The sequence below is a fragment of the Ictalurus punctatus genome, chromosome 23 (genome assembly GCF_001660625.3).
Source record: "Ictalurus punctatus breed USDA103 chromosome 23, Coco_2.0, whole genome shotgun sequence".
Lineage (NCBI taxonomy): Eukaryota > Metazoa > Chordata > Actinopteri > Siluriformes > Ictaluridae > Ictalurus > Ictalurus punctatus.
Genome location: NC_030438.2, coordinates 16,353,533 through 16,377,323, shown reverse-complemented (window position 1 = coordinate 16,377,323; position 23,791 = coordinate 16,353,533). Strand labels below are relative to the sequence as shown.

At 37.9% G+C, this 23,791-nt stretch overlaps 1 protein-coding gene across 1 annotated transcript; it reads left to right on the top strand.

Moving 5' to 3' along the window:
* Window positions 1-3,644: 3,644 nt before the first annotated feature.
* Window positions 3,645-19,489, top strand: ifnlr1 (interferon lambda receptor 1). Its single transcript, XM_017453514.3, has 7 exons — window positions 3,645-4,051; window positions 8,592-8,718; window positions 12,316-12,479; window positions 12,684-12,874; window positions 14,070-14,211; window positions 14,683-14,810; window positions 16,502-19,489. Exons 1-7 carry the CDS (start codon window positions 3,997-3,999, stop codon window positions 17,438-17,440), a joined length of 1,746 nt encoding a protein of 581 aa, XP_017309003.1. The 5' UTR covers window positions 3,645-3,996; the 3' UTR covers window positions 17,441-19,489.
* The last annotated feature ends 4,302 nt before the right edge of the window (window positions 19,490-23,791 follow it).

Genomic DNA, 23,791 nt, shown 5'->3' with positions numbered 1-23,791 from the left:
TGTTGGGAAATATCCACTGGGGCTGTAGGCTATAAGCAGGGAGAATTCAGAAACCAGGACTTACATACAGGACAAAGTGTTAACTATTTGGCTTGAAAAAACCTCTCAATTAAAATCTTAAAACCACACTGTAAAACCAGATAAGTTCATTTAACTCAAAAAATTTGAGGAAACTAATTACCTCAAAATGTTTAAGTTGATAAATCAATTTCTTTAAGCCAAATACACTTAAATATAACAAAAATTTAACTCAAACTTGTTATATTGTTATAGGCGGGGTGTATCCCGCCTCGTTCCCGATGCTCCCTGGAATAGGCTCCAGGTGTCCCCGTGACCCTGAAAAGGATAAAGCAGTATAGAAGATGGATGGATGGAGAACTGATTATTAGCTAAGTGCCAATCTGTTTTATTGCTTATTAATGTTTAAATATGTTATTACATGTTCGTTTATCTCTGATACAGATACTGCTTTATGCATTACCCAGTAGCTCATCATGTGTGAGACAGTTTTCATATTATATTTCCTCCTATATCCTGTTTGGTTCTCTCAGTGCATCTCTACTCAAAACTGCAAACGGTGATAAAATGGGCCAGAAGCCTGTTCCGGGTGTAAGAAAAAGAACAACCACAATCACAAAAACAAGGCCGTGTACACCTGAGCACTGTGCGGTTTCCCCAAACTCTAATGTTCATCTGATGAAAATTCCACAATGCAATGAGATATAAAGACAATGTAGTGAGTAAATAATGATCCAGCTAGACATGTCATTTATAAGCATTTAGAACACAGCTGCACGAGTTCGAGTGTGGATATATTGTGTTTAGGGAAGTTTCCTGCTGCAGGAGGATTAGGAGAAAGGGAAGTTTTATAAAAGAGAGAATTCATTCTTTAATCAAACAAGGAACACGACATCTCTCCTCACACACTACAACATAAAACACCAGTGATACTTATACCAAACCATCTGCATGTCTCAAAATGGATCCCAAATCACTGAGACATGTTTTCTGTTGGAAGTTGACCTCTTTCGTCGCGTTAACAACGCTAATGTCGCTAACTAGTCATGGAAGCTTATACGTAGCCACTAGCTTACATTATTAATGTACTTAAGTCTTGTTTTTAATGATCTATACTGAGTTTTTATTCAACCTAATGCTTGACTTTTAAAGAAACTTTCTACTCGCTACATTTTCAAACATCATATTTCTCTGTAATCACATGTTTGTAGTCATAAAGTGGCGCTGCAACATCAGACAGCGTCAACTTCATCACAAATCTAACCTTTAACAGATCTGACAACGAGAATGAGACCTAATACCTATAAATGTAGTCTAATGTTATGTACATTTTGTGTTTATCAAGCCAGCTGTTAGCATTCAGCTAGTTTGTATTATCAGCATTATCATCCTAGCTAACATTTGAAAGATTAGATATAAAGCTGTTAGTTCACTAATCTCATGGTCCTTACACTCTTATATGTACATGCTGTATGGTGTACATACGAAAGTAAAAGTAACTAAGCTGTGTGGCAAAGGTCCTTTTCTTTCATTTTTACTTTCACGCTTACATTAAAGTGGAGTTTTATACATTATACTGGATGAAGAAGTGTATTTCATATTTTACCACAGTACTGATTGTTCTTTTTTTTTTTAACCTGAATAAAGATTTGCAGAACTTTCACCACAGAATCTGAATATAGTTCATGTTTAAATTGCATAATGCTTTCTTTTGAGGTTAGCATGTGATGCATGTTTAGATACATGCTGTTTGCACGACACTAAACTAGTAGCTATAACATTTCATTGTTAGCAACATTAAGCCCATGTAAAACTAAGGGAAAAAACATTAGTGTTAACGGATCGACTGCATTTGGGATTATTTTGGGCTTAAACGTTCCTTTAAATTGAGATAGCTGTTAATATTTGCACTTTTGCACTGTGTCTTAAGTGATTGCATGAACTAGACCACCCGTGTCTGCTGAAAGCCATGATCAACTGATTAAACGTTGGAATCAGGTGTGGCTCCTGCTTGACTGGAATGAAAACCTGCACCCACGCTGGTCCTTTGTGGATAAGATTGGGCACCGATGCACTAGACCAGTGGTTCCCAAGCACATTGTGCCGTGTTTTAAATGTAAGCAGTGAACGGTTGCACTTTAATATGCAAATCCCATTCAGCTACTTTAGATAGGCGCATAGCAGCTGACAGAGACTGATCCAGACACATTTTCATGTGCTGGAGTTGAACGTACTGGAAAAATCTCCCAGATGCTGCTGTAGATATCACATTTTCCGTCTAAGGAAAGCTGGTTCTTGAGCTATAAAGAGGGCTGTTGATGGACATGAGCTTCCATTCTGCACACCCTCAGTTTCAGAATAAGTGACTTCATGAGTGCATTTTAAGAACTGGTGTGTCCTTAAAAAGTCTAATAAGTCTAATAAGATACTATTTTGCACATCCTTACCCGTTCACTCAGATTAGATGATGGTGGAGTGTCTGGCCTCTTTATGTCTCAGGGTGCGCTCATGTCCGTGTTCTTTCTAGCTCTCCCTTTCAGTTATGCTGTCATAGCTGGTCTTGCCGGAGGCCCTGCTTTCACTCTGCAGGCAAAGTACATTGTCCTTATCCATTATGGGACATAGGCATACCTAAAAATCTCTTTCTCTCTCTCTCTCTCTCTCTCTCTCTCTCTCTCTCTCTCTCTCTCTCTCTCTCTCTCTACTCCTGAGATACCAGTGAACCTGACCCATTCTCCGGACCTGCCTAATCCATCCTGATGCCCAACTTCTGGTTGGAGTTCTCATCAGTTGGAAGTCATATGCTGCTGCTAAGGATGGCCCCACATGAACAGCCTAAAGCTCATTGAGATTACTGAGCATGGTACCACTTAAAAACCATAAAGATAGCATTGGACCTCAATTTATATGAACAGTTACACTATGATAACTTAGGACTACATTTGCTACGATAGCTTTAGGACTGCAATTGCCACAAACTGTTTTGCACTCAAGTCTCCATCAGTGAACAGTGGAGAAGTTCAACAAAACGGACTTCGTGTGAAAATTGTAATGAATTTCCTGGTTACACACCTGCACTATTAACCATCTCGTGTTACAGAAGGGATTTATTTATAATTACTCTATTTGTTGTCACCCAGATGAGGATGTGTTCCCTTTTGAGTCCCTTTTGTTCCTCTCAAAGTTTCTTCCACATAGCTGGGAATGGAATTTGTAGCTTGTGTGTGGCTGTTTAATTGAAGTGTGGTTTGACATGTTGTTTATCAGCGTTTAATTGCACTAAAAAAAACAGTAAGACTAAAAATAATACTGTCTCGAATCAGTTTTCTGTTCAAAAGGTGACTAGTCAACTACTTTCTAAAATTACTGTAACTAGTAAACTAGTAAAAAAAAATGAATAGCCGCTCAACCCCCACTGTGTATTGTAATCCATTATACTTCATATACTGTATGTCTGGACATTTTGTTCGCTGCACAGAGAGCTGCACTTCCTTGTAAATGCTGCCTAAAATGTATAAGTAGGTGTTAAACAAAGGTGTTCACACGAACAGACCCCGCCTCTCTCTTCCTTCAAGAGCTCTTTTACTTTCTTTTACTCCTTTCCAGAAGCAGACACATTCCAGGTGTGTTTATTACCCGATATTGCTAATAAAACCTGAAAGACAAGAACAAGACTCAGTGGGAGGAGAAAGACAGCAGAAAAACGGAAGGTAGCTCCAAAGTTCACCTGCACATGAACACACGTACTGTACACACACACATACACACACACACACACCTGCTTAAGGACACCTCTTTATCCTGGATCAGAGAAAGAAGACGGCTCACGGCTCATGTCTCTACACGACACAGGGGGGAAGAGAAGAGTAAAAGATGTGTTTTTGTCCAAATTCTGATGAAAGAATTCTCTGAATATCTGCGGAGGCCCGTGAGCGAAATCAAAACCACTCATCTTTTTTTTTTTTCTTGAATTCTGCCATGGATCTGGATATGTGGCTTCTAAGAGCACTTATCCTGCTTGTCTGGTGTTCAGGTGAGTTTCTGTCCTGGAGATCTTGCTCTTTGAGAAGATCTTTCATGTTTAAACTATTGGATTGTTGTGATCACTTAAAAAGGAATTGTCAAAATAAAAATTTTAAAGATCATTTTATACATCATACAAAATAGGTCAAATACATTTCAGCAACAATAAATAACATAAAATATCGCAACATGTTTTGAAATTGTATTTTAAAAGCATTTTGCATCTTTAAAAAAAATATATATATATTTTTAATGTTTAAAAAGTTTTTAAATAAGGGAGGGCATGTGATCAGTAGTGCTACTTCAGTTCATAAAGGTTAAACAATCCTAGTTTTCTGGCTAGCTCTAAATAAAATTGCTAAATTAACGATTTGATAAATCTTTGGTGCTACAGTGATTTTTCTATTTTAGATGTACAGCAGTTTTGCTCCAAAATCCTCCGTGGTGAAACAGGCGCCAGTTTATGTGATGTACTTTGTCCCCTTCCTGCTGCGTCGTTACTTTTGAGAATTTTTCGCACCCAATTAAATGGGGGGATTGGAGGGTTGGGGTTTAGTGCTTAGCATGTTTGCATCACATCTCCAGGGTTGGGGGTTGAAATCCCGCCTCCACACTGTGTGCCCAGAGTTTGCATGTTCTTCCTATGCTTCAGGGGTTTCCTCCAGGTACTCTGATTTCCTCCCCAGTCCAAAGACATGTGTTGTAGGCTGATTTCCAAATTGTCCCCTGCCTTGTGCCCCGAGCTCCCTGTGATAGACTCCAGGCTCCCCTGTGACCCTGTGTAGGATAAGCAGTACATTAAATGGATGGAGGGATTTCAATTAAGCAATATATGATTGTGATGCGTAGTTTAAATTCAATCAACATGTACCCATTTGCTGTCTTTCTGTTAGCTCGCCATTTCGCATGGTGAGATTCCTCATTAGCGTCTTTTACACTTTTCTTGCTCACCAGTGTGAACGGATATAAGTAAGGTAGCCGAGAGGTTACGCTACAACATAACCAAAATGCAAAACAAAATATGACAGCACCGTGAAATTCAGGGACATAGCAAAACTTACAATGGCGACTGATGCAACTGTCTTAAAAACATGTCATGTTGCTGAACTGCAGCACATCCAGCTGTGCACTTGAGGAGGGTTTTATATTCACACTGTGCACAACTCAGGCGTTGGAAAAACAAAGCATCCTAAATTCTGTGCTTTATTGAATAAACATAACATGCAAATGTCTGTATTATACTGTGGGAATATTAATACCGTGATACTGCTGTATAATATCCAATAAAGTTTCACTTTCTACAGTGTGTTTAAATGCGCGTCACGCTGTAGTGTTTAAAGCCCACTGAAGCACGCGGAACGCCAGCGCTGCTGTAATTAATCCGATTGTGTGAATAAAGTCGAATTGATATTATATAGACATAACACACGTTATAAATATCCTGAAAGTCCATAGAAGAATTTTGTGTATGTGTTTATTCAGTAAAGTACACATTTTAAGCTCTGCGGTCTGCATGTTTCTAACTCCTCACTCAAGCAATGGTTTTAAGATAAGTACATCAGGTGTTTGTGGGTTTTCTTTACAGCTGTAGAAACTCTCTTCTCTTGGTCTGAGGAAATATGTTGTTTTGTGTTGATATCGTTTTGTTTTGTTGTGTTTGTGTGGTTATTTCTCTTATGGTGTGGAAATTTTTGTTGCGTGTGGGGGGGGGGGTGTGTGCATGCGCGCGCGTGTGTGTGGTAATTTAATTTTGATTTTCTTTTGTGTTTTCAGATTTTGTTTTGCATGTGTGTGTGTAGTGGGGTAATTTAGTTTTGTGTTTTCACATGTTTTGTGTGTGTGTGTGTGTGTGTGTGTGTGTGTGTGTGTGTGTGTGTGTGTGTGTGTAGTGGGGTAATTTAGTTTTGTGTTTTCAGATGTTGTTTTGTGTGTGTGTGTGTGTGTGTGTGTGTGTGTGTGTGTGTGTGTGTGTGTAGTGGGGTAATTTAGTTTTGTGTTTTCAGATGTTGTTTTGTGTGTGTGTGTGTGTGTGTGTGTGTGTGTGTGTGTGTGTGTGTGTGTGTGTAGTGGGGTAATTTAGTTTTGTGTTTTCACATGTTGTTTTGTGTGTGTGTGTGTGTGTGTGTGTGTGTGTGTGTGTGTGTGTGTAGTGGGGTAATTTAGTTTTGTGTTTTCACATGTTGTTTTGTGTGTGTGTGTGTGTGTGTGTGTGTGTGTAGTGGGGTAATTTAGTTTTGTGTTTTCACATGTTGTTTTGTGTGTGTGTGTGTGTGTGTGTGTGTGTGTGTGTGTGGTGGAGTGATTTAGTTTTGTGTCTTCAGATGTTGTTTTGTGTGTGTGTGTGTGTGTGTGTGTGTGTGTGTGTGTGTGTGTGTGTGTGTGTGTGTGTGTGTGTGTGTAGTGGGGTAATTTAGTTTTGTGTTTTCACATGTTGTTTTGTGTGTGTGTGTGTGTGTGTGTGTGTGTGTGTGTGTGTGTGTGTGTAGTGGGGTAATTTAGTTTTGTGTTTTCACATGTTGTTTTGTGTGTGTGTGTGTGTGTGTGTGTGTGTGTGTGTGTGTGTGTGTGTGTAGTGGGGTAATTTAGTTTTGTGTTTTCACATGTTGTTTTGTGTGTGTGTGTGTGTGTGTGTGTGTGTGTGTGTGTGTGTGTAGTGGGGTAATTTAGTTTTGTGTTTTCAGATGTTGTTTTGTGTGTGTGTGTGTGTGTGTGTGTGTGTGTGTGTGTGTGTGTGTGTGTGTAGTGGGGTAAATTAGTTTTGTGTTTTCAGATGTTGTTTTGTGTGTGTGTGTGTGTGTGTGTGTGTGTGTGTGTGTGTGTGTGTGTGTGTGTGTGTGTGTGTGTAGTGGGGTAATTTAGTTTTGTGTTTTCACATGTTGTTTTGTGTGTTTGTGTGTGTGTGTGTGTGTGTGTGTGTGTGTGTGTGTGTGTGTGTAGTGGGGTAATTTAGTTTTGTGTTTTCACATGTTGTTTTGTGTGTGTGTGTGTGTGTGTGTGTGTGTGTGTAGTGGGGTAATTTAGTTTTGTGTTTTCACATGTTGTTTTTTGTGGTGTTCAGGTTTGTTTGTTTTCTTCATTTTGTTCATGCTGGGTTTTTTGTTTGTTGTTTATTTGTGTGGTAATTTTGTCTTACATTGTGGTAATTTGTGGGTTTTGTGTGGTGAATATTTTGCAGTGTGTATTTTCTTATGTGTTGCCCACATTGTTTTGTGTTTTTGGATTTCATTTTGTGGTGTGATCACATTTATGTTGTGTTGAGGCCGTGATGATTTTGTTTTGTAGTGCGGTAATAATGATTTGCGTTCGTGTCGTCTTCGGGGTTGTCTGTCCGTCTGAGATTCCTGTCAGCATGATATCTCAATAACACTTGATTGATGATTGCAGGATTTATCTGGAATTATCACTGTAGTCAGCAGATGAACTGATTAGATTTTGGAATTGATTCAACCTGGGTCAAGGTCACAGCAAGGTCAGATGTCTGAAATAGATTTTCTTAAATAGTTTCCTGTTTGTCACACAAAGCTGGTACTTCAACCTTTATGTTCAGGAACACAAGGCCCATTTTCTTGCTAGCAAGTGTTGAACGGCTTACATCCTGGCGTTGATCCAGACATGGTCATGGTGTGTTTTAAGGGTATTTGAGGCATTCAAATTAGGAACAAGCAAGTCTAGATTTGATGGCAGAGGCGTCTACTTGTTCTACTTGTTTTGATCATTTGTTCATTTTGTTTTGTGGTGTGGGAACTTTGTAATACTGGGCATATCTCAGTCATCGTATGCCTTTTCAACCTTCATGCATGTAGGATATGTGTGTTAATGTAACGGTGAGTCGGAGATAATGAAGCACTGCTTATGATTAATGAGAACTACGTCGATAATTTCTTAAAGTGACAATTATGACATTTTGTTTCTTGACACTTAAAGCAAATTGATCGAAATATAAGTCTGACAGACTGTAATAAATGCCCAGAGGATCTATTAGCTCGGCCTTTTGAAAACTCCTCAGTTTTCCCAGACAATGCTCAAGTACGTTTGTTTTGTTTTTTTGTCATGAAGAACAGATGTGTGTGACCTAGTTACAGCAAGTGAGGATTAAAAATGGAACGACTGCGGCCTGACGAAAAGGATTAGCGCTGGCCTTTTCACTACATCACCTGCTATACCACTGAATGGCAAAGCTAAGCCTGAGATTGAGGCTCTGTGTGTGTGTGTGTGTGTGTGTGTGTGTGTGTGTGTGTGTGTGTGTGTGTGTGTGTGTGTGTGTGTGTGTGTGTGTGATTTTCTATCCACACAAAGCTCTGATGACGACTATAACATTGCAAGTGTTAATTCTACCCTGCTGTTTTTTCTATTTAATGAACTCATAACCACTGTTTAAACTCTACACTTATTATATAGTTCATCTACAATTAGATTTTTAATGAACTACATTCCAGATTTATGTGCTTGCAGTTTTTTTAGATTCTGTGCGGTCTCTATATATTTTCCAAATTGAACCTAATTGTCTTTTTTCTTCTTCTTTTTTTCTTTCTTTTTTTTTTTGTCTATAGGCTCCTGGTGCAACAACTGCAGTATGACGAAGGTGTATTTCGAGTCCCGCAATTTTCACAGCAGGCTCCATTGGGACGAAGTGAAAATGCCAGGCCGAAAAGTTCGCTATAGCGTCAAATATCAAGTGTGAGTGTAATGTGACCCTCGACCATCTGTCTAAAATCCTGGAGAATGGTTGCGCTGTTTATTTTTTCTCTTTCATACTTTTTAAACTTATTAAGGGCTTCATAATTACTGTTTTCCAACACTGTAGTACTACAGTTTAAGGGCTATTAGTCCCACAGACCAAACAGAAGGGAACCGAATGGCAGTTAAATAAGTAAGGGGGCATGCTGTTATAGGACAATAATCAATTATGATTGTTTTGGTCCATTTAGACCCCAGCAATTAAAATGTATTAACTCTTTACAGTTACATTTAATGTTGTGGAACGTTACTTCCTGTTATCACTTATGTTATACAGCTATAAACAATCATTCCTTCACCAGCCTCTCTTTTCCCTCGCTTGAAGTTAAAACGTCAGCTTGTTATAGAGAGACCGAAAAAAAAGCAAAAAAAACCCCACCTCCATCCTTCTACTCTCCTGGCCGTTCCTCTAACTTTTATAAAGGATTGACACTGGAGACTCCTTCCATAAATGTTATCTAAGTGTCTCCTTACAGAAAACCTCACCATAATTAATGTATTAGGTATGATAAGGAAATCTCTCCAGGCTTTGAACTACCCCTTGTCTCCTGCTCTATCACTCTATTACAGTCTAATCGCTGTAATATCAATTATTGGATAGAGATATATATTTTTTCTTAGTTTCTAGATATAATGCCGTGAGATGCTTCCTATATGAATATGCTTCTAAAATACAACCAGATTTACAACCTCTTACTACCAGTTTTATTTATTTATTTATTTATTTATTTATTACAAAAATCCTTTTAAAACATTACACACCTTGCATTAATGAGAACAAGAATTGTAAACAGAAAAATGTTGGTACACGAACAATAAAATATATGAATAGAAGGACAAGAAAACTAAGTAAAATATCATATCTAACCTGATCCTCCCTATCTAGCCAAAAATAGGAGAAAACACTAATCATTCCAAAATACATGACAGTCAACGTCTGCAAAAAATACTTCTAAAAAGGTTCAGTCTAGAAACTTCTGAAGCTATTCGGCGTGCCCCTCTGGGGAAACCATTGAAGGTTCCACATTAAACTCTGCAACAGTGTGTCTTCCTATCAGAGAGTTTCCACCATAACAACCTTTTTGAATCTGAAAACCTTTAAATATCCCAAAATTCTAATAGTACAAAAGTCACTGCATTTATCTAGTATCTGCTAAGAACAAAATGTCTGATAATTAACGTCAGACAAAAGCAAGCTGTCTCATTTGCGCTAGTCAAAAGCGAGAATGTGAAGCATCGAGACAAAACAAAGCATGTTAGTTGCTTATCCCAACAACTTCTACCCAAGGGTCTTTAGTAGCGGGTCTGGTTATCTAATACAAAGCAGAACCTGCCAAGAACTCCATGCTGAGATGTACAGCTCCACAGTCAAGCTTCATGCCAGGCCACAGATTAACGAGTCTTGGGAAGGACTTGTTGAATGGAGATGGGAGGAGATGGGAAAATACCACATACGGAAACTTCATGACTAGTGAAGTAAGATTGGCGTTTACATAAAGTTATTATGAAGAAGGTGGCGCTTGAGACATGGTCATTCTCCCAAACTTCAATGGGGACTGTCTTGCAGAGCAAGAAGCCAGGCTTTTAAGTTGAGGGTGTGCTCTTGCAAAACAATGCTAAAAATCGGCTAACCATTCCTAGCATCTGAATATTCTTTGACTAATCTTCATGGATGGGTTTGGTGCTTCCATAACTAAATGTTGAGTCACCATTCAGGTGTATTGCAGTAATTTGTAGTGTAGTGACTGATCAAGTGTTTACCTCCTGCTACCTTAGAGACTGTTGCTATTCTGGATTGTAAATCCATCTATCCAATCTTTTCCATCTGTGATCATGACTCATGACTTCATGACTTCATGACCCTCTCTTTGAGTACATTTCCCTCCCAGCTTGTACTTTGGCTTCTTTTATCTGGAGACATCCACCTAGCTTAGAAATCTCCACGTAACTGCCTACATTCACATGTCCTTGCTTAATTATTTCTTGTGTCACAGTCGGAAAACTAGCCGAGAAAATTTCAACCAAAATCCTTCAGTTTGTCAATGAAGGTAGTCACTTTAATTGTGCACTTAAGTGATTCGCCTTTGTTCGGCTTTCCGTGGTCTTGCGTTTGATTTTTTTGGAGGGAAAGTGCAGCTTGTGAAAGAAGTCGCATGGGCTTTTGTCGTATCCTTCCATCATTTTCTTCCTATTCAAGGAAATACTTTCCAAAGAGCTTTATTTGGCAATTAAAATAATGCTGAAGAAGGTTTGCTTTAAAACCCAAAGAATTGACTGGAGTGAAAAAACAGTCTGCAGTTAGAATTCCAATGGCGTGCAGTCTTCCATTGTTCTGGTGCTCTCTGAGAACTTTTACTGGCAGTGTGGTTTGAGTTTTGATGGGGTTCAGGGGGCTGAGGAACTTCCCCAACAAAGGCTTTTCTTATATCTTCTATACAGAAGATTCGGTGCCTAATCCAACATTAATGTGGAGCGACACGTGCTTAGCGTTCCGTACACCACGGTCTCGTTGCCTCATTTATCAGACGCTAATGGCTTGTTATTCCTTCTCAGATTTCAGTTTCCTTGTGTTATAACCACCTGACTGACCTCATTAAATAATAATCAGCCTTTCACAAGCAACTAAGAACAATCACTACAGTCAGGTCAGTGGTTCCATGATGCAGTTTGGGACCTTTGGGGCTTTTGCAATTTGGTCTTTCCTTTTTCTTCCACAACAAGTGATCTGTTTAGAGTGTAACTTAATCTACAAAGCTCTTTATCCACACAACACAGGAAAAATTCAGTGTGTAAGGATATATTTTTGATATCTAACACCGATATAGTGATATGCAGACGTGTAGTGCATTCCCACGTTATCTTTCAGGTTTCAGGTATCTTTCATCTTTTTGGTTTAACCAAAGACACAGTTATACAATCTACAGAAATGGTCTGTTTCTCAAGAGTTACCAGCTAGGTCTTAGCAGTGAAGATTTTGAAAACGTATAACACAGTGCTGTGGAGTTCTCTATTCTAGTTGGTCAGAAGGTTTCGATTTATTTTCCACATTATTGCTGTTGTAATAACAGCTAAGTAACAGCGAGATGTATGGCAGACACTTCACGTAAATCGATTACAAAATTTATATTTGTTAATATGCTGACATTTTCTGTTGGGAGATGTTTTTGGACGGAGTCTGTAATAGTCAGAGGTAAAGCTGGACATTTTAAGTTTGCTGCCAATGAGGAAAAAAATGAGAGACTGATGTGGGTACCAACTGTTAATAGCCGTATTGTGGTCAGTCTAATATATTAACTGTAACTAGACATGTGAAAATCTCTATATATACAAAATCACCCATATACCCAAATATTTGGGCCTTTAAGACAGTAAATTTAGTCACTGGTCATAGTCAGGCAACTACATCAGCCAAGCAGTCCAACATATGGACTCAATGACATGCCCGTATTTCCATATTTAAAATCAGAGACACATGTTCATGAGAACCTGGTAAAAATATCACTGTCATCACTGATGTAATGATACTGTTCCTTATAGATATGGGGAGCAACTCAAGCTGATGACTGGATGCCACAATATCGCTGAACGTTCCTGCGATCTCAGCTCTGCGATGATGAACATTCGTTTGAAATATTACGTCAAGGTCATGGTTGATGAGTTATGCATCGGTGAATTCAGGAACTTCATTCCCTCAGAACAAAGTAAGATCCTTGAGATAAAAAAAATAAATTATATGTTCACTGTGGAATTTTGTGGATTTTATATGATCTGTGCGTTAAGATTTTGTATTACTTAAAGGGTTGTATATAAAACAGGGAGGAACTCTCTGTAGATTATCTCTGTAGATTATGGGATCTCATGACACTAATTACTTTTCCGTTCTTTCTCTTTCTCTTTCTTGTCAGCTTCTCTGGAAGCTCCAAGGCTGTCCGGGATAACGGCTGGGTCCTCCTTCACCATAATACTCACCACTCCCATGGGGCCTCAGAAGCACACAATTAGGGAGATCAGCTGTTGGGAAAGGTGCCAGTATTCTGGGGAATCGCCTGTTAACTATATTGTCACTCTCACACGCCCAGAGTCTGAAGCTGGAAAGGTAATGTCTAGTTGCGTGTTAGCATAATAGAATGTAGTGAATATACGTAGCTTTGTATATTTCATTTTTAGTCTTGGTGAGAAGAACACCTTTGTAGTACAGTACTGTAGGGAACCATAGATATACTGTACATATTAAATACTGTAGCTGAGGACATCATTCTATAAACATTGACTTCAGGCCAATTACCTGCCATACTGTTTCTTCCTTTCCACATTGGCATAATGTACTGTAAACAGTATTCCCAAACAATTCAGACTATTTAAGTGTTGACAGCTGTGAAACATATGTTGAAGCGCTGTGTCATCATTTTGACGTAACACGTTATTTCAACTTAACAACTCATTTTTTCAAGATATTATGTTGTTAAAAATACTGTCTGAGAAACAACATATAGAATAAGAATTATAACCTAATATTCAATAAATCAGTCTCCTCGATAGATTCTGAGGTGTTAAATAATGAGATAATATGTCAAAAACAATGAGATAACTTGAAATAATGAGGTATTAAGTCGAAATAAATACATATTACATTTATGTAACGTAATAATGCCATAATAGATAGACATAGACATCTTTGACGTCTATAGATGTTAAGTCGAAATAACGATATTAAGACAAGATATTTATTTGAGTTTTATTTTAATTGAATGGTAAAATATTAAATGTTTGGTCTAGCATTGCTGAATATTATTATTCAAAATTATTACCTAAGTTACCCAAGTAAGCTATGGTATTCTCTGATAATCTTAGCTAGACATGACAGCTTGCTAGGTTATTGTTTTTCTTTATATATAATGAAGTTTGGGTAAACAATTAAAGCTACTCATTTGTATAAAAAACCAAGTCACTGTTGAAGCCAACATATAGTATATACAGATGCATTAGTAACTAGACGTCATGGTATGTTATGAACTTAAGTAAAACGTGTTCTCATAAGTGCTTGCTTCAGTAGTGCATCCTCTGACTTTAAATAGCGTGTAACTATGATTATTCCCTTACTTTATCTTAAAGAGTAAATATATTAGTGTATACATTTAGAGAGCATTGCTATCATTGCTAGCCATGGTACTGCTAAGTCTTATGCTTTGCTAATTCTTGTAAAACAAATTAACATTTCTGACTGAACTATTGTCTTAAATACATGAAGTTGAACATATTTTATTATCAATTATCACCTCTCTCTTTTACAGGTGTTTCAGAACACATCTGGCATGATTACACTGAGTCATTTAGACAAGAACACGCAGTATTGTGGCGTCGCATTGTATGAGTTAACTCATCCCGGTGTAAAACGGCAGAGTGAAAACACCACCTTCTGTGTGGCTTTGCCAGGTGAGAACAGGAGTGGTTGTTTATTTTCTGTTCACTATGGAAAGGTTTCATGTGAACACCTCAGAAACCAGTAAGATTAGAACTGCCCTCATATCACACCTTTATATTATTCACATTACTCACGTATAGGTGATGACGTACAAAAACTCAGCTTTAATTCAAGGGCTATATGTTGTATAAAGAATCATATACAAGGTGTTCAGATACTCAATGCTGCACTGTAAGCTCACCAGCTGGGAAAAGAAAAGAAAAATTTCACATGCTGTACTTTTTGTTTATCTAGAAAGTTATCAGGAATTCATAAACCATCTCATGCTTACCGAAGATTAAGCTTTCATATCATATCACTTTTGTGCTTGTCTAAAAATCTGAACTTTTCTTAAAAAAAAAAAAAAAAAAATGTAAAAAAAAAAATTTTTAATAATAATAATAATAATAATAATAATAATAATAATAATAAATTCTCTCCAGCTGCAGACAAGCCTTGGATTCCTGTAATCGTCGTGTCTGTGTTAGTGGCCTTTTTCCTCCTGATCACCATGTCGGTGATTTTGTGCCAGCAGCACGTCAAAAGGAAGGGGAACCTGCCCAAGGCGCTGGTAAGGCACTCTCTTTCAGGAAATTGTACTAGTAAAATTCCATTGATAAGTATACCTAGAACAAGCTCTACCACAATGTTCCTGGCAGTGACAAGCTGTAAGATTATGTATATGTGTGTGTGTGTGTGTGTGTGTGTGTGTGTGTGTGTGTGTGTGTGTGTAGGGAGAGGTTACAGAGGAATGTGCTTTGCTCACACAAACACACACACACCTTTGTTACATGTAGTTTTGGCCTGCAGCCAATTTTTGTGATCTGCGATGTCATGAATGGTGGATGCTTTTTTATTGATTCGATTCTCTTCTAGTTTTTTTTTATTATTATTTTCACTTTACACTATTAAAGCGATAGTTCAGTGATACCCCCCCCCCCAATCAAATCTCTATACACTGCATGTGTCCTGCATGTGCTATTAGCACAACAACAAAATAAATAAATAAATATATAAAATCTGACTTACTTCCTGCAGTGAGAAAAGAATGGAAAGCATGGAATGTCCAAGAACAGTTGAGTTCAGTCAATAAAAGTTTAAAACATCCACACTCAGACTCACAGTAGTGTAATCAAGGGTGAGAGGCATGGGAGAAATTCTTACCAAAGCTGTTCACATCACAAGTCAATATAGTAAAAAGTAGTTTGGGTTATTTATGCTTTTTTTAAAAAAGGTTTTCAGGTTTCCTGTGAGCTACACTGACTATGGGTCGTATTCAGAATTGCAGATTTAAGTCAAAAGACACATCAGTATTTACATAGACAAAGTTTCTTGTATTCAGAGTCATCTTACGCAGGTGCTTAAATTGATTTTCTGGGATTATTAAGATGACCTCACACCTCCACATTCAAGATAGTGTCTTTTAATAGCATCTAGGCCGCCACCTTATATACAAGAACTTGGCCAAAACTTAAAGTCCCCATGAAATCAAAATTGAAGTTTTGTGGCTTTTAGTATGAATATGTTAGCCTTAATGTTATCTATAAGCTAGTGTGCTCCAAGCAATTTTAATGACATCATTCTGCACTTCAGCTTCTCATCAGATCTTCTGTCCAATAAAATGCTCTCTAGAGTCTGGTGTCCTGCCCCTAACATTGTAAAAATCAATTTGCCGAAGTCGCACATTTTCCAACTGTAAGTTGGTTAAGAAGGAAATGGCTGGAATAGGTGAAGAAGGTGGAGACAAAACCTCCACAAGTGAATCTAATGCATCGTTATTGCTAGGGCTCGCGTCCATGGTACTAACTGTCAAGTACGGCTTAGCCCAGGCCGTGCAGTAAGCTAAACGCTATTGGCTATTTAAAAATGGAGGTGTGAGGTCAAACTTACTTTTCCAGCCTTTAGTTGCCCCGTCCCAACTTTTTTTTAGACGTGTTGCGTCCATCAAATTCAAAATGACCTTTTTTTTTTTCTTAAAATGGTACATTTACTCAGTTCAAACATTTGATATGTTTTCCATGTTCTATTGTGAATAACTTATGGGTTTATGAGATCTGCAAATCTTTCTATTCTGCTTTTATCTACATTTTACACTGCGTCCCAAGTTTTTTGGAATTGGGGTTGTGTATTATACTATACTATATTGTATACTATAATCAAGAGATGTTGTGGAAACAATACAACAGTTGTCTAGTATTAAATTTTGGTTGTTATATTGGACTAAACAGCAAATTTATACCTCTTTTCTCTTCTTCTATGTAGCAGAACATGTTGATGCAACCCACTCCAAATTTCAACCCAGATCCTAAAGTGGAAATAAACGCTGTGAAGGTATACGCTGAATCTCCATGGAATACCAGCAAATCTGAACTAACCTTACCTAAAGTCCTGAAGGAGACAAGAACTGTGAACATTGAAGGTTACGCCCCCCAGGACTACCAGGAAAAAGACTGGCACTGTCATTCTTACACTAATGACCAAGCAGTGCCAGCTAGTAACCAGAGTGCTGAATCCTGCACCAGTTATAGCATGGTGGTGGTTGGGATGGAACCCCCGAATCGAGAAGAGTTGACCAGTTGTGCTAACGACAGTGGGTTAGGAGGGTCCATCAGCCCTGGACTGTCCTCTTGCACAGATGATGATCTATTCCAGATCTTACCTAACGCAGAACCAGAAGAAGACCTGGGCATGATAGAGCCAGACTCCACCAGTGAGCTTTTGGTGCTGCCAGTGTCACGTGGTGCCAACGGGAAATTACAGTTCTCCATAGCATTTCATCCTGTGGATTCAAATGTAAACCACAGCTCAGAGATCATGCCTCTTGTCCCAAGGTCAACAACAGTTAAAGAGAGGACTCTTTTGCTGACAGATCTTGTCTCCATGGGTGACTCAGACTGGACAGACAATGAACTAAGTTCTGATCACAGGAACAACTACCTACCAAACAGGGTCCCTCAGATCTGCTCAGAGTTACCCTCTAGTGAAACTATTTCCAAAGTCCTGTTATCTGACTCTACATCAAACTACAGAGAGAACTGGGTACCAGGAATCCTACCAGATCTCCAACCAAATGACACGACCTGCATCGTGAATCACAATAAGCTGAATGAATTGGCTGAACCAGAAGAGGATGTAGATGAATCACCATCAGAACTTGAAGCAATCTTTTTAGGTGGATGGATGGTACACGTCCAAGGATAGTATCTTTTTTCTTAAGCATTGGCTCTGGCTCTTAGTGCTGTCTTAAAGAGAATTATTTAGCCATCCACAATCATGCTGTTAATGAAGAATGAAAACCGCTCACATTATATTTAAAATGCATAACCAGGCTTTTGGTCTGATACGAGTAGCAGATGTTAGATACGGATCGGACTTCAAGAAGGACGAAGGAGACTGAAACAGCTCTCGAGTGCTTGCTAATGAGCAGAGAGCATTACCCATATGTCTCGTGGCCTTTGTAGTGGCACTCACAGCTAAGTCTGTAGCATTACAGCATCACACCATTTGGTGTTTAAGATGCTCCAGCACTTGTACCGCACATCTCAGCTCCAGTTCATTAGCCAACTGTTCATTAGCTAAAGTTGAAGCAGGTGTGTTAAACTTTAGTAACACTTAGCTGTGTGGTGAAGTAACACTTGTGTGGAATGTAATGGAACAATTGAAACTGGTTTACTTTTTTTTGCACCAAATACTTTGTTTAAGTTTTGCAGTTTGACTGAAATGCACTATATGACCAAATGTATGGGGACACCTAGCCATCATGCCCATATGTGATTTAGTGAGGACAAGCACAGATGTGGGGCAATTAAGCTTTGTACATAGTCGGCATTCCAATTCATCCTGTAGGAGTTCAGTGTGAGGTTGAGGTCAAGGCTCAGTGCAGGCCACTCGAGTTCTTCCACTTCCAACCTTGGCAAACCATGTCTTCATTTTGTGCACAGCAGCACTGTTTTGCTGGAAAAAGGTTTGGGGCACCTTAGCTCCAGTGAAAGGAGATCTTAGTGCTACAGCATACAAAGGCATTCTAGACAATTGTATGCTTTGTGGCAATAGTTTGGGAAGGCCCACATATGGGTGTGATTGTCTGGTGTTCACATACTTTCAGCCAATTAGTGTAACTCAGGTAGCAGCCAACCATCTAGCCAACATAAGTTATCTACCTAACTAGGAAGCTATTATGAGAATGTCTTTTTAGCTGTTTATTTATTTCCTGCTTTACAGTCACTGACTGTAAATTGGCCTTGTTTCCTGGCGAAACAATGGCCAAAGCTCACCAGGGGAAGGTGAGAGCATTTCGTGTATGAGAATGGAATGAGCATACAATAAAAAGAGACGATGTTGTAGTGACGACATACTAATTAGACAATATGTTGGATAGTTAATAGTTAATACATAAATTGTACACATTATTTGAAAGTTTACTGTGTCATTTGGAGATACATGTCTGTGGCATTACAAATTACCCATATTATCTCATACGATTGTCATAAGTAAGTTTGTTGAGAATGTCCGAGAGGTTATGCTTAGAAATGCTTAGGAATCCTGATTGTAGTCACATGTCTGTTGATTTTTCACTAAAGACTTGCAAAGATCCAGCCATTATCAAGAGTTATTGTTTAAAATTGTTAGCTCTCTGACTAGAAACATGATTAACTTATCAAGAAGTCAGTGTTTTAGAAGTCCCCTAAAAAAAATGTTCTACCAGTCGCTGTAATCTTCCCTTACTTACTGTATACCTCATAGCTGCAGTGCAAAACTAAAGACGAATGTCAAACACTAAATTTATTGCATGATGTACAGCAGTCATAATTTTGTAAAGCTCTTTTTTTTCTAGCTGAAGTACTGTTTTACGCATCATTGAAGAAGCATTTCTAATCGATTTAATTTTTATGTTGTCAATAAGAGCGTCTACATGTGAAGTGGGAAAATAAAACATGACTGATTGACTCATTTACTGTACGTATTTGATTCACCTGTAACTTTGTGTTTTGTTGTATCAGTGTTCAGCAACCTTCTACATGTGACCTGTTGTATATACAGTTACCTTTGTTAAACTTTGTCTTTGGAATAATAATTGAAATATTATTGTCATGTGTTGTGAATTCGCATCTCAGACAAAGCAGCTAGAGTTTCTCAGTTTTTGGGTGTGGATGATCGTTTGGGAGTCTAGCTGTTTGTTTGTTTTTGTTGTTGAGTGCAACTTCATCTGCACTAATCTGAATCCAAACATAATAAAGTGGAGAAACAGCGTTATCCTCTCATGTGTTTCATTTTTACAGCGTATGTTTCACTGGTTTGCTCTCCTAGTCTAATATGTAGCTCTGTACAAACAAGGCAAAGGTCTGACTCATCTACTCTCTGGTTAGTTACGACTTTAGCGTCACAATCAAAGTACTTTATAACCTGAGCAGCCATGTGAAGTTTGCTGACTATGTGACAGCTGCATGCTCAGATATATTATGGTATATCAGATATATTATATATGTTATTAAACTTCTTTATATCTTAACAATATTCTAATTTGGACCCTAGCCACAAAAAAAAAATTCGGACCCTAAACTAGCTAGTTACAGCTAGTTAACATACAAAAAATATCATTGAGTATGCTGTTTACATTTAAAAGTTGTTTTATTGTTTGTTTGTTTTTTTTAATCAACACTGAATCTTTAATGACAATACAAAAAGTCTATGATACATTTTCAGGAAAAAAAAAAAAGTATTTTTACAATGAAAGTGCAAAAAAACAAATTATTGTTCAACCAAACAAAGAAGTATTAATGTAACTGGTAACTAGTTATCGACGTAATATGAACTGACTTAAAACTTCTTTTAGCTAGTTGAGTACTTACTTCTAAATATCTACTACATCCTCAATAGTGAGAGTGAGAAAACAGACAACAAATCTAAGTGCAATTAATGGGTCAGTTCAGGGCAGTTTTTTTTTTTTTTTTTTTTTTTGATGATACGCAAAGAATTAAAAGTTGAATTTTGCTTAAAAATGTACCTGCATCACTTTCAGTTTCATTTCTTTGTTGGTTGTAATCGTTGCTATAGTTCAGAAAGAATTATAGGTTATTGATGGTATATTCACAGACCACCTGAGAGGTGAACATCCTTAAAGTCAACATGCTACTGTTGTCATAGCTAATACTAACGAGTTAGCAACTTAATATGTGCTAGTCTGACACTTCTTACTCTAAATACTAACTGGTTACTAATTTGTTTCATTTCAGTTACATTAACAAGTGGATGTCAGGTTCATTAGGCTTCATTTATTATCATTGTTTTAGTGTTTTGTGTCTGTTTCTTCTCCTCTGCTTTTTTCTTTGACTTTTTCTTTTTCTATTGAGTTTTTCTACCATAGATAGGTGTAACAAACTTCACAGACGGGCAAGGACGAGGCGAGAACCAGCTGAACATAAACGTAATATTTCATAATAATATATGAAACTCAAAACATAACACAAGACACACAAACGAAACACAAAGTGCATGTGTGTCTCTCTTTCTCCTTTATCTCTCTCTCTTCCAATGATTAGCCAAATAAGTGCCAGGTGTGCATCCTCAGAACCTGGCTTCTCCCGCCTCCTCCTCCTCCTCCTGGTCACAATAGGGTTAGGGTTAGGGTTAGGATTAACCCTGAACACTTCATGATCATCACTTTCTCACGATCTTCTAATTAGTTATCTAATTTAGTAACTTCAATTACAGTTTCTATTCTTTTTGTTTGCTCCACAAGTGTATACTTTTTTTTATATACACAGAAAATGTTTAGATTTAGTTATCTCTTTTTTTTTGCCCTATTAGAAATGGGTGCCAGCTTGTTCAAAGGTTCAAGGGTTCTCTGGTTAGCACAACAGTTTTTCCTGCTAATGCTATCTCTGGTACGAAACACCTGATGTGATTTCTCAGGGAGTTTTTTCTTGCCATCGTCGCCTTTGGGTTGCTCATTAGGGATACATTTATAGATTTACATTTGACATCCGGAATTTATATATTCCTGTAAAGCTGCTTTGTGACAAATAAAATTTAATTGAAGTGTATCTATACTCCTTGACCATCATAGATATTGGTCTTATGTTCAAGGGGTAGTTATAGAGAGAGTCTGAGATAGAGATTTGGAGAGCTCTTTTACACCGGTGTCTACAAATATTAAAATGGACATCAGTTGGGGTCGTTCACTCATCTATCACACAATGTCTCTATGGACACATTCTATTCTCAAACTTTCTCATGAATACATCTCCCTGTTCCTTTTGACCCTTTGTACCGTTACCCACCTCTGAAAAACATCACAAAGCAAAGAAATGATTTCACCATGATGCCTCTAGGTTCCTTAGATTACCTTTCTCACCCAGAGCTTTTGTAATCAATAAAATTGGCACAGCTCCAGAAGAACCATGTTGCTCCAGCAATCATAAAGCAATAAGCATCTACTGGGTACATATATCACACATGAAACATTTGCACTTTGCTCTGTGGCACAGAACGTACAAGCTGTGGTATGGCTACAGTTCATTTAGTATACGCTTTATGAGTCATTTCTTGTTAGATGATTCATGAGTCACAAGTATAATCATTTATATAACATTGACTTATAATTCAGTTTTATCATTTTAATTCATAATTCATTTGCGTACTCTAGCCATAGTTTATGCTTTCTTTAAATGGCTAGCTGATGAATCATTTATGTAAAATTAATTCATAATTCATTTGTATAGTGTTGATTCATACATTCATTTCTAGTGCACCACCTGCACTAAAACTGTTTATTTTTGCATGCATAAAATATGCATGTTTACCATGCACGGTAGTCTTACAGCATAAAATCACTGTGTCATTATGCTACAGTGATTAGTGTTTGACTCATACAGAGTACTATCAAGCGTCTTCAGAAGGTGTCAACAAATCCTGTACAGCTCAAATACTATACAAAAAAGTTTCGAGAAATGAAATGTTTATATATCCGAATACAAAAAATACTGTAAAGAAAGGAAAACTGTCCAATCTAAATCACACTGATTTTTGGTGTGACCCACCCATACTCTTTGGTACATTGTAATGTAATTGTATAAGAAAAATGACTGATGTGTTGCTTCAAGAATCTTTAAAAAAAAAAAAAAAAGAAAAGAAAAGAAAGAAAGAAAGAAATGTTGCTTATTTGGCAATTGCACTTGCTTCTGTAGCACTTCCTTCTGTAGCACTTGCTTCTGTCCTGAATATCTTTGGTGATGTTTTTATCTGAAAAATAGTCTAGTGCTTAATATTTTTCCTAATTTGATAGTATACAAAAATTATATGCACTGATCAGCTATAACATTAAAACCACCTGCTTAATATTGTGCACGTCCCCCTTGTGCCACCAAAACATCTCTGACCCGTCGAGGCACGGACTACACAAGACCTCTGAACGTGTGCTGTGGTATCTGGCACCAAGACGTTAGCAGCAGATCTTTTAAGTCCTATAAGTTACGAGGTGGGGCCTCCATGGATATCCAGCACATCCCACAGACGCTCGATCGGATTGAGATCTGAGGAATTTGAAGGCCGGGTCAACACCTTGAACTCTTTGTCATGTTCCTCAAACCGTTCCTGAACTATTTTTTACATTGTGGCAGGGCGCATTATCCTGCTCAAAGAGGCGATTACCATTAGGGAATACCGTTCCCATGAAGGTCCCATTGTTCCTGCTTCTAAAACATCAACTTCAAGAACTGACTGTTCACTTGCTGCCTAATATATCCCACCCCTTGACAGGTGCCACTGTAACAAGATATTAAGGTATTCACGTCACCTGTCAGTGATTTAAATGTTATGGCTGTCAGTGTACACTGTATATATCCTTCTACATGAATGACAAGGATGTGCATAATTTTTTTCACTGGAAACGTATTCGCTCTCACATGGTGCATATAACATTGCAATTTTCAGCTCCAGCTTCAACTTCTAAGAGCTCCAGGGATTTCAAACAGAGATCTGCACTGGTGAGAAGAAAATTATTTCTTGCACCCATAGAAATCTGTCTTGAAAGAAGCGAAATCCTTTGAAGCAATTAGATGCCTATCAAAGGGGGTTTGAGGAACTGGGGTGAAATAAACGGGGGACAGATCAGTTTGTGTAGCTCGTGAAGCTCTTCATCATTTACTACAATTTTGCCTTCTTTTTTTTTCAATCTTGGCAGTTGTTATTGTTTTTCTCACAGACATAATTCAGCTCAAAAAATGCTCAATAAAAATTCCTTCACAGAAAACTTCACAATATCAACAATTACAGTGTGCACTACATAGTGCTTATGTGGAGCATTCGCCATGATCTGTTACCATAGAAGCAATAACGTAATAGAACCAGGACATTAATATAAACCTGTGAATAACTTTGCAGCGGAACTACTGTCAGAGCTGCTGTTAATTAATTAGTCAACACCTTCTGCCCAATCAGAAATGAGAATTCAACAGCAATATGATATAATCATTGCTAAAAGGTTTTATGGTTTAGGTTTCATGCAAGAACTTGGCTCATGGCTCAATTGTCTTCACCATTACAAGCTTGTAA

Excerpts from the sequence above, each read along its gene's own strand:
- ifnlr1 (XM_017453514.3), top strand. The coding sequence starts at position 3,997 with ATGGATCTGGATATGTGGCTTCTAAGAGCACTTATCCTGCTTGTCTGG. Across the intron at positions 12,480-12,683 it reads CTTCATTCCCTCAGAACAAA|CTTCTCTGGAAGCTCCAAGG; the intron begins GTAAGATCCTTG and ends CTTTCTTGTCAG. Across the intron at positions 14,212-14,682 it reads CTTCTGTGTGGCTTTGCCAG|CTGCAGACAAGCCTTGGATT; the intron begins GTGAGAACAGGA and ends AATTCTCTCCAG.